At 41.1% G+C, this 11,610-nt stretch overlaps 1 protein-coding gene across 8 annotated transcripts; it reads right to left on the minus strand.

Annotated features, from left to right (window-relative positions):
* Window positions 1-401: 401 nt before the first annotated feature.
* On the minus strand, window positions 402-9,366 carry LOC106583328 (prenylated Rab acceptor protein 1). Of its 8 annotated transcripts, none has more exons than XM_045704373.2 (7): window positions 9,252-9,365; window positions 8,613-8,707; window positions 8,098-8,121; window positions 7,731-7,943; window positions 7,400-7,497; window positions 3,178-3,279; window positions 402-1,744 (listed from the first exon to the last, which is right to left on the minus strand). In XM_045704373.2, the coding sequence occupies exons 2-7, from the start codon at window positions 8,684-8,686 to the stop codon at window positions 1,653-1,655; spliced, it is 603 nt and encodes a 200-aa protein (XP_045560329.1). In that variant the 5' UTR covers window positions 8,687-8,707; window positions 9,252-9,365; the 3' UTR covers window positions 402-1,652. The 8 variants fall into 8 exon arrangements, with proteins under 8 accessions (XP_045560329.1, XP_014022893.1, XP_014022886.1 ...); XM_014167418.3 differs by having other exon boundaries at window positions 7,731-7,976; XM_014167411.3 differs by having other exon boundaries at window positions 8,613-8,752.
* Window positions 9,367-11,610: the final 2,244 nt, after the last annotated feature.

An 11,610-nucleotide genomic window follows, 5' to 3' on the forward strand; every position in this document is an offset into this window, starting at 1 on the left:
CTCCCTCTCTCTCTCTCTCACACACACACACACCCCTCCCCCTAAATTCCCACATGTCCATGCGGCGAGCTCTTACAGACTCCTCTCTCTCCCCCTCCACATAATAGAATATCGATCGCCCGGCTTTGCCGCAGTATGCCAGTGAGTGAAGTGTGTGTGGATGGGTGAACCTCCAAGGTCATCTCCATAGCAACCTGTGCATGGGGTTGTCTTGATGAGCAGTGTACAGGGGTCATGTATAAAGGGGGGGAAAGGGGGCAGTTAGAACTAAAGTGTCAGACAGAGGGAGGGAAGGACAGGGAGGAGGACACGGAGAGAAAGAGAAAAGTAGGGGAAACTACATCCAGGACACAAAAGGGCCTACAAAGTATTGCAATTTTGGAACATATACTGTACATACATAATATACACACAACCTTTAATGCAATGTTTTAAATCACCACAAAGAAATATTACACGCAAAAGGGACCCAAATATTTCAGAATTCATGCATGGACTTCCTCACACAAACACACTCACAATATCTTAGGTAGGATAGTGTATTGCACTTACCAATTGCCATTAAAAATACAAATAAAATAGCAAAAAGATAGCATGACAAGTATGAGATATTTAAAAAAAAATATATATATATATATATATATATATATATATTGATCTTTAAAATGTCAAAGCCATAAAGCAGAGCTAATAAATTATGAAAAGTTACCCATCAACACTGCACCACATGCCTGCATACGACTAAAAGTAGATACAGTATGTGCAATGCAAAGTATGATTTAAACATAATGCTTGATCGCCATTAGGTATCTGGAATATCCACTAAGTATTGCTTTAAAGTAAATGCAATTTGTCTAAAAGAACCATTCATTCTAGTTGGATAAATACATTGTAAATCTGCAAATGTCACTTCTTCCCCAGTCAGAGAAGCGTTGGCGATTTGATGCCATTTCCCTCATTCAGTTTAATGGTGCTCACTGAGGACTTATTCAACATCAGCTATGTAGGATAAAAAATAAAAAAAATCTGAATTATTACTGTAGCGATGTTAAAGGTCTTTGTAACGTGTCAGGTCTTGAGTTGACAGAGTGACATTTTGTATTATTAGATATTCACAAGGGAACATTAAAACAGAAGGTACAGAGGCACTAAACAAAAGCCTGACTGATATTTCACGGGAAGAAATGTGTATTAAACACAAAATGAGAGGTATCAGTCACATTTGGAAAAGACAGTATGAAGTAGGCATACAGTATGAAGTGTGCTGAGGTACATGAACGTCTCAGTCACTCTTTGTGCGTACGGACAGTCAATCAATATATTCTTCTCAATTGAGTACTATTATGGTCTTACAGAGTTGTAGACGGACGGTCAGTAACAGCAAATCACTTCAGAGGCATGACAAAGTGCATTCTGTGTTATATTAAAAAAAGGTCAAAGGTGAGTGTTGAGGGTTCACACATAGAAAGATAGAGGCCTCTAGTGGCCAAAAGGCTGTTTTAGCATGGGCAGCACCATTGAGGGCTTCCACTATGCTTCTGCCATTTTAAAGTAGTCACCCGCGTGGGGATTCTTATGGGTTGTAGCCTCAATGGCGCTGCCAATGCTGTCACAGACGCTATAATGGCACAGCTATACAGATTCCTCTATCGCTACACAGGCTCCATGAAGAGCTCCTCCATTTCCGATCCTCCCTCCAGCTCCCGGAAGGCAGCGTGAGAGCCAATCACAAACATTGTCGCGCCTGAGTGAGAAGTGAGAGAGTCAGTCAAATGGAAGAGATAGACGGGGCTGAGAAAAAGGAGAGTAGAAGCCTAGGTTACATTTAGGGCTCCATTTTGAGAAACCAAACACAATGGTTAATCTTAGGACTACATCGCTATCAATTTACAATTTTCATGGCGGGAATTAATGGACTCAAATCCTAGCGGTGTCGTAAAAAGTAATATCCATGTCTCAATTGTCTTAAGGCTTAAAAATCCTTCTTTAACCTATCTACACTGATTGAAGTGGATTTAACAAATGACATCAATAAGGTATCATATCTTTCACCTGGATTCCCCTGGTCAGTCTGTCATGGAAAGAGCAGGTGTTCTTAATGTTTTGTATACTCAAGTGTATACGCACAACTTTGGATATCACCCCACATCTCAAAGTCGAATGCTTTTGACCGTTTGGAAGTTATTAAGTGAGCGTCTATTCTCCTCCAGCAGTGTGCCTCGCAAAAGCGATTCCTCGTTATCAACTTTACCTTATATATGTAAAAATGACCATATACACTGATTGTTTAAAGCAAAACTACCAAAACTATTGCTGATGGTGAACGGGAACAATCAAAATAGAATCTATTGTAAGCTCCATTCAGCAGGTATAGCCAGAAGAGAGTTGTGTCTCCCGTAGCTTACTTTTCCGGTAAAACACCATTTTCAACAGCGCAAAGATAACAATCTAGCAAATTATAGAGGTTGTAACTCAACTAATATAAAGCCTAATATCACGCAAGCCATTTTAGCATTTGAATACTGAAGATGCCCGCAGATGTGCAAGATCAGAAACAGGCCGCCTACCTCACGTTGGTTAGCAAACAAAGCTGGGCACAGTGCGCAGTTTGACTAGGCTACGGATAATCCTTGGGGTTGTTGGCATGCAAAATTGCTTGTAGATCAATGACTGTCAACCACAGGAGGTAGGTGGCACCTTCATTGGGGAGGACAGGTTCATGGTAACGGCTGGAGCGGAATGGTATCAAATGCATCAAACGCATGGTTTCCATGCGTGTGAGGCCATTCCATTTGCGCCGTTCCAGTGATTATTATGAGCCGTCCTCCCCTCAGCAGCCTCCACTGCTGTCAACATAGTTACATGCTTAGTTCGACAGTGAAGGAGAGGACGCATCATTTGTCACAAAATATGAGGTACCTTCAGCAGGTCGAAAGTTTGTAATATGAGCAGAACATGTTAGTGACTCTGCAATTCGTAAAGTGAAGTGATGTTTTGACTGATGTAAGCTCCATTTGGATCGGTTTGGGCTCCCATGCAAATCGGTGAATGTTACATCCCTAATGACTTGTCTCCTTCAAAGAGAAATACATTCCATAATGTATATCTAGGCCTAAGTCTACAGTTATCCCAGGTCTGATGTATACAGTAAAGAATGAGATGGGGATTGTAACTTACCCAGGACCCAAAACACTGCAGCTCCTGCACCAGCCAACCAGAACACAGGGAAAGAGACTGCCCCAGCCAGACCCAATTGGTGAGGTCCGGTCACCTCTTTTCCTGTGGGCAAAATAAAAAAATGTTTAAATCACTCAGATTTCAAAAATACTAGTCACCCTACACCCAAATTACAGATAGATTTCAGTGCCAACAGAAATTATATTTAAATTCCATAAATGTCGAATTTGTATTAGGATCTTGAATTAGAAATTTAGAAATTCAATTTTCAAATATTCAGTTTCAATATGGTAGATATTGCATTCATTGTCTGTATATCTCTGTGGTAAAACTAAGCTTCTGGTGGTTTCTGAAGCCAATGTGGCATGTTGAATTTATTTCCTTCCTATGAATTTGGCTCTAGCGTTTGAACCGTTTTGGCTATAAGCTATTATGATCCCATTCCTGAAGGTTTAGACTCTGGAACATGGACCTATGAAAAAAAAAAAAAAAGAAGTTCAACAGCAGGTTGAAACTGAGTGTAAAAGATGGTCGTCATGGATATTGTTTCAAAGACTAACAAAACAAAAATGGACAGGCTTTCTAAAGTGATGATTCATTCAGAACCTTCATACGCATATTAGAGCGTATGCATAGGCTTATGAGCACAAACCCGTAAAATAAATAAAATGATGATTGCGCCTTACATAACCTGCTGCATATTACACATGGGCAGAATAAAAATTTAAAAAAAACTGATTTAAGATGTATTTGATACATAACTGGTCTAGCCTGAGTGTGGACTGTATTGTTACGCATACTGTACGGACTGGTTATCCACGAGTCTGGGAGAGAACGTATAGCACTAGGCCATGCTGTTGGTTCACTGAATGTGCAGGGGAGCCATACAGGTAGTCCGCAAGTATAGTGAATTTGCATTGGATTTTCAATAGCCTAGTAATAGGGATTTATTTTATATTTTCATAATTAATTGGCTCACACATTTCCTTTAGCTACAGAATATCTCAGCACCATCCATTTCCGTCTCCTCCTCTCTCCTTTGTTCCTTTCTCGAGCGTACAGGGGGGCTGTCAACAATTTAGTGAAATATATGTTTCGTTGCGAAAACATGTCATTATCGATGTTCCCAAACAGATTCCACTTGGTTTCCCAAATGATGCACTGGGTAGCTGCAGTAACAAGGTTGGAGAGCCCATGACATAGAATTTGGGAAGAATAGCATCCGTCGCTCAACGAGAGCATGCTCCTCAAAAGTGTTCTTATATTTATTTCTCAGCTGTTCATATTACGCACATGCTCCGCTATAAAACCGAAGTAGTCTACCATTCATCATTGAAAAACGGACCCGCGAGAAAGCACGCAGCCTCCATTCGCTATTCGAGTGCATACCGACTGCATGCTTTTTTCCCTGTTCCAGCCCATTTGATAATGGGACATTCTAAACGTTACATATTAGTAAAGACCAGATTAAATTGAGAGTAGTCTGATGGGTGAAAATATGATCACTTGATGAGAGAACAGCTGTGTAGCCTGAGGCAAGGAACAGAGCACAAGCTTTTTTTTGCGTCCTTCTCAAAACATCAATAGCCTGTAGTCGCATCATGCAGCCCATATATGTTTTGATTTCTAAGACATTCTAAGGTTTGTATCATTCACAACTAAAGTTGCCAAATAACTGTAAATCTAGCATATAGGACCTCACTTTTATGCTCAACATAGACACTTCATATGTGCACTCACTCCGGAATGGGACAAATACCCTTTCTATTTTATTCAGCCAAGTTCAATTATATTATTAATACTAAAAAAAATAATTCACTATAAAATAATGGCATGGGACTTCTAAGGATATCTTGTCAGCTAAATTAACAAGCCTACAACCTTTGGCATGGAGAATAGCCAGATGACATACAATAGGCCAACTCATAAAATGTTTCTTAAGACCTGACTGAAATAAATAATGGATTTATTGTGATGGTGTACTTTCAATTGATTTATTAGACTTAAAAAAATATATATGTTCCTCAATCTTCACACAATACCCCATAATGACAAAGCAAAAACAGTTTTTCAGAAATGTTTGCACATTTATAAAAAATATAAACTGAAATAAGTAGTCAGACCCTTTACTCAGTACTTTGTTGAAGCACCTTTGGCAGCGATTACAGTCTTGAGTCTTCTTGCTACAACCTTGGAGTGTCTCCCATTCTTCTCTGCAGATCCATTCTCTCCAGAGATGTTCGATCGGGTTCAAGTCCAGGCTATGGCTGGGTCACTCAAGGACATTCAGAGACGCTCTGGAGCAGATTTTCATCAAGGATTTCTCTGTACTTTGCTACGTTCATCTTTCCCTCGATCTTGACTAGTCTCCCAGTCACTGCTGCTGAAAAACATCCCCACAGCATGATGCTGCCGCCACCATGCTTCACCGTAGGGATGGTGCCAGGTTTCCTCCAGACGTGACGCTTGGCATTCAGGCCAAAGAGTTCAATCTTGGTTTCATCAGACCAGAGAATCTTGTTTCCCATGGTCTGAGTCATTTAGGTGCCTTTTGGCAAACTCCAAGCAGGCTGTCATGTGCCTTTTACTGAGGAGTGGCTTCCGTCTGGCCACTCTACCATAAAGGCCTGATTGGTAGAGTGCTGTAGAGATGGTTGTTCTTCTGGAAGTTTCTCCCATCTCCAGAGGATCTCCGGAGATCTGTCATAGTGACCATCGGGTTCTTGATCACCTCCCTGACCAAGACCCTTCTCCCCTGATAGCTCAGTGCTGGGCTGCCAGCTCTAGGAAGAGTCTTAGTGGTTCCAAACTTCTTCCATTTAAAAATGATGGAGGCCACTGTGTTCTTGGGGACCTTCAATGCTGCCCAGATCTGTACCTTCAACCTCATGGCTTGGTTTTTTTCCTCCGACATGCACTGTCAACTGTGGGACCTTATATCGACAGGTGTGTGCCTTTCCAAATCATGTCCAAATAATTGAATTCACCACAGGTGGACTCCACTCAATTTTAAAAACATCAAGAATTATAAATGGAAACAGGATGCACCTGAGCTCAATTTAGAGTATTATAGCAAAGGGTCTGAATACTTATGTAAATAAGGTCTCTGTTTTTTTATTTTTAATAAATTAGCAAAAATGTCTAAAACCTGTTTTAGCGTGTCATTATGGGGTATTGTGTGTAGATTGAGGGGGAAAAAAATATTTAAACCATTTTAGTATAAGGCTGTAACGTAAGAAAATGTGGAAAAAGTCCAGGGGTCTGAATACTTTCCGAATGCACATTGGTGCTGTGATCTCTCAGTATGAGGTCAAAGTGGGGTTAAGTGTAACCGAGGTGGTTTGATGAACCACGCGCTTTTGATAAGTAACCTTGCTGGAGACTTGAAGACATGATAGCTTCCTAAACTCACCCCTATGGGCTTTAGCTAAGCAAGCCAACAGTCTTGTTACATGCAGGAGGCCTGGTTCAAACTCAGTCAGTCACAAGAGCAAGATTAAATAGGGAGTGGAAAGGCTATCCTTGGAAGGGCTTTAACCGGGCTATTCAACTATATTCTTATGGGGGGGCCAAACATTTGTGACACTCCCTTCTAACGTGTCCTGCGCGGCATCACAGAGGGGAACAGAAGGCACGTCCATGTTTCAGAGAGTCTAACCTTTCAGGAATGGGGTCATAATAGCTTATTGATGAAACGGTTCGGATGCTAGAGCCAAATTCATAGGAAGAAAATACATTCTACATGCTACATTGGCTTCAGAAACTGCCAGAAGCTTCTGTTTACCACAGAGAGTGTTTGATTCTTTCCTCTACCCTTCCAGGCTGGCAAAGTACCAGGATGTTGTCTCTGGTTTTTAATCTGAATTTAGAGAACTGAATCTGAATGCATCTGAGAAGTTGAATATATTAAACTTTGATCAACTTGATAGTTTGTAAACTAGATACATAGACAATGAATGCAATATCTACCATATTGTAACTGAATATATAAAATATTGAATTTGAATGTTCAATTAAATAAAACAATGCAATATTCATTCAATTCAGTGTCAAATCATGAAATACAAGAATTTAATTATTACATTTGTGCATTACATATTAAAAAATATGACATTCAAATTCAATATCCTATTACAAATTCAAAATTATGGAATTCAAATAAAATCTGTTGGCACTGAAATTGCTCCACATAAATCTCACAGATCATGACTGCTTTACTCACCAAAGATGACCAGTTTAGACTCCAGGGACTTGAGGTGGATGATGTAGAAGGCACCAACAAACACTGCCAAAGCAATCAGCAGCATGGGAGAGCTGATACTGAGGTAACGCGGGGGAGATTGGAAGAGGGAAAGACTTATTATTTCATAATCACAGATTGTAAATCAATTCAATCCAGCATAGATCTAGGCCTATTCAAACCACTGAGATTTGGAATTTGAAAATAAAGCAGGCTGCTGGCAGCAGTCTGTCTATATGCAATATGTAATTACTGTGTTTTCATATTCACTGAATACCAAAGTGTCTTTAAACTCCTGTCCCACAGCTCTTACATGCAGTAGAGGATGAGGCCGAGGAAGATGAAGGTGTAGTTGCTGTTGTAGGTGTCAAAGTTGCGCACCACCCTCTGGCACAGTTCACCAAAGTTGCGGGGCTTGGTGAACTTCCTGTGATCCACGAAGCCAGCCCAGGGACGGATGGACGCACGGCGACGATCAAACCACTCCTTGGCCACACTGGGCGAGAGGCCTTTGGGCAGCCACAGCCTGTGAGGCAAGGCAGAAAGCCAGGGTGGTAAACTAAACAAGAAGTATGGGGAGATGGGATAATTGTATAGCATTAAACCAAGTGACTGATGGTGGACAGAATGAACAACAACACATCATAGCCAGGTATAATACAAGGAAAGGACAAACTGACCCATCTAGTTCCTTTAGTGGTAGGCTAGATTAAGAAGAATGAGACAAATTCAGATCACAATTTTCCTACAGACACAATAATAGCCACAGAAGAATGACTACACATGACGACTGTATAAAAAATGTATCTGGACCAGAACCAGTCACCAACCATGATCCCAGAGCGATACATGGTGCTACAACACATCAAGTTGATTCAGGTGTGTTAGTGCTGGGCTGGAACAAAAGGCTGCACAACATACAGCTCTCCAGGACCGGGTTTACAGACCGCTGGCACTAGAGCAGAGCTCTCCAAACCTGTTCCTGGAGAGCCGTCCTGTAGGTTCACTCCAACCCTAATCTAGCTCACCTGATTCTAATATTTAGCTGGTTGACAAGCTGAATCAGGTTAGTTACAACTGGGGTTGGAGCAAAAACATGCAGGAGGGTATCTCTCCAGGAACAGGATTGGCGAGCCATGTACTAGACAGATTAACTAACAGATAGAGACAGAGTTAGAAAAACAACAGCACACACCTTCCCATGACACCTCCGGATTCAGCAGCATCAGCTGGCTCAGCGCTGAAGAGATCCCCTGCCTTGGAGTCCATGTCTACAAGGCAGTTCTCACCCTTTGGGGCACCAGATTTCATTAGAGTAACTGATGCCGATGTAGGCTAAAATACAACATGGCAGTGACAGAAAAGAAACATAAAAAGGTTAAGGGCACTGTTTCACAAGCAATAAATACTCTCACACAATGCAAAACTAGGCTTTCTATTGTTGTAACAAATGAATAATGCACAGTGGAAAAACCTAGAGACCGTAGGGGTTATGGAATGGAAAATGTTTGTCATCATTGATGGGTTTGCCCACAGACAGTTCAATTGCAACATCGTTTCGCTAGTTAGTTAGCTAGTTTCTGTGATTCAGTTATTTATATTCTGACAGACAAGTTGTTCACTGTCATTACTCGGAACCTTGAATACCTCCCTTTTTGACATTTTTATTTTTTTTTACACGAAATAAGGATTCCGGTCTGAGAAGCCACATCACCATTCCTTCACGTCAATTACTGCTACGCTTAGCCACTATTCTATCATTGCATATGAAAACGAACAGCTTTTGCTACATACAAAATAGTTACATAAATCATATTTTTGAAGGCATACTCACAGTAGTTGAAAATGTTTACTGCACTGCTGTGCTCAGAAATACAAAAAACCACAAAAATGTACTTCTGCTGTGCTGTTGCTCAGCGGATGTGATGTGGAACGAAATTGAACGCTGGGTCTAACTTCCGGTATAATTTTTTCATGAATTTCAAATTAAAAGTCAAATATTGGAAAGAATACTTTTTAGTGTGAACTTGATCAAGACCATGTCTTTTTATTCATTTATTACTGGAAAAAAATATGATCAATTTAATTGGAGCAGAAAATGAGATAAATAACTGATAGCTATTCATGAATTATGAGTTATCAATTAACATTACGTAACAGGAATGTCCAGGTGAACAAAAAGGAGAGCAGTCGTTAATGAAGTCAAATCGAAATCAATCCGGTTTAATACAACAATTCAGGGAAACACCTACAGAACAGAAGCATAGAAAATTTCTAACGGTCCTTATATATTATCACACAGCACCGAATCTCCTGTAAACACCAGCCAGAGGCTTGAAGGAAGTCACATCAGCTGCTACAGAATCACTGCAGTGTCACAGATACATTATCAGTGTGTCCTTAAATCCAGTCTTACGTCAAACTTTAACCATAACATTCAACACTGGCAGACATTTGATACTGGCAGTTAAACAGGTAAAAAATTATATCAGAAATAGTTAGCTACAATAGATAATGTTATACTAACAGGCACAGAGCGACTTAATTTTTTATTTTATTTATTCATTTCACCTTTATTTAACCAGGTAGGCAAGTTGAGAACAAGTTCTCATTGACAATTGCGACCTGGCCAAGATAAAGCAAAGCAGTTTGACACATACAACAACACAGAGTTACACATGGAGTAAAACAAACATACAGTCAATAATACAGTAGAAAAATAAGTCTTTATACAATGTGAGCAAATGAGGTGAGATAAGGGAGGTAAAGGAAAAAAAAGGCCATGGTGGCGAAGTACATACAATATAGCAAGTAAAACACTGGAATGGTAGATTTGTAGTGGAAGAAAGTACAAAGTAGAAATAGAAATAATGGGGTGCAAAGGAGCTAAATAAATAAATAAATACAGTAGGGGAAGAGGTAGTTGTTTGGGATAAATTATAGATGGGCTATGTACAGGTACAATAATCTGTGAGCTGCTCTGACAGCTGGTGCTTAAAGCTAGTGAGGGAGATAAGTGTTTCCAGTTTCAGAGATTTTTGTAGTTCGTTCCAGTCATTGGCAGCAGAGAACTGGAAGGAGAGGCGGCCAACGGAGGAATTGGCTTTGGGGGTGACCAGTGAGATATATCTGCAGGAGCGCGTTCTAGAGGTGGGTGCTGCTATGGTGACCAGCGAGCTGAGATAAGGGGGGACTTTATCTAGCAGGGTCTTGTAGATGACCTGGAGCCAGTGGGTTTGGCGACGAGTATGAAGCGAGGGCCAGCCAACGAGAGCGTACAGGTCGCAGTGGTGGGTAGGATATGGGGCTTTGGTGACAAAATTGATGGCACTGTGATAGACTGCATCCAATTTATTGAGTAGGGTATTGGAGGCTATTTTGTAAATGACATCGCCGAAGTCGAGGATCGGTAGGATGGTCAGTTTTACGAGGGTGTGTTTGGCAGCATGAGTGAAGGATGCTTTGTTGCGAAATAGGAAGACAATTCTAGATTTAACTTTGGATTGGAGATGTTTGATGTGAGTCTGGAAGGAGAGTTTACAGTCTAACCAGACACCTAGGTATTTGTAGTTGTCCACATATTCTAAGTCAGAACCGTCCAGAGTAGTGATGCTGTGCGGGCGGGCAGGTGCAGGCAGCGATCGGTTGAAGAGCATGCATTTAGTTTTACTTGTATTTAAGAGCAGTTGGAGGCCACGGAAGGAGAGTTGTATGGCATTGAAGCTCGTCTGGAGGGTTGTTAACACAGTATCCAAAGAAGGGCCTGAAGTATACAGAATGGTGTCGTCTGCGTAGAGGTGGATCAGAGACTCACCAGCAGCAAGAGCGACATCATTGATGTATACAGAGAAAAGAGTCGGCCCAAGAATTGAACCCTGTGGCACCCCCACAGAGACTGCCAGTGGTCCGGACAACAGGCCCACCGGTTTGACACACTGAACTCTATCAGAGAAGTAGTTGGTGAACCAGGCGAGGCAATCATTTGAGAAACCAAGACTATTGAGTCTGCCGATGAGGATGTGGTGATTGACAGAGTCGAAAGCCTTGGCCAGGTCAATGAATACGGCTGCACAGTATTGTTTCTTATTGATGTCGGTTAAGATATCGTTTAGGACCTTGAGCGTGGCTGAGGTGCACCCATGACCAGCTCTGAAACCAGATTGCATAGCGGAGAAGGTGCAGTGGGATTCGAA

This window comes from Salmo salar, chromosome 02, assembly GCF_965601325.2.
Source record: "Salmo salar chromosome 02, fSalSal1, whole genome shotgun sequence".
NCBI classification, from domain to species: Eukaryota; Metazoa; Chordata; class Actinopteri; order Salmoniformes; family Salmonidae; genus Salmo; species Salmo salar.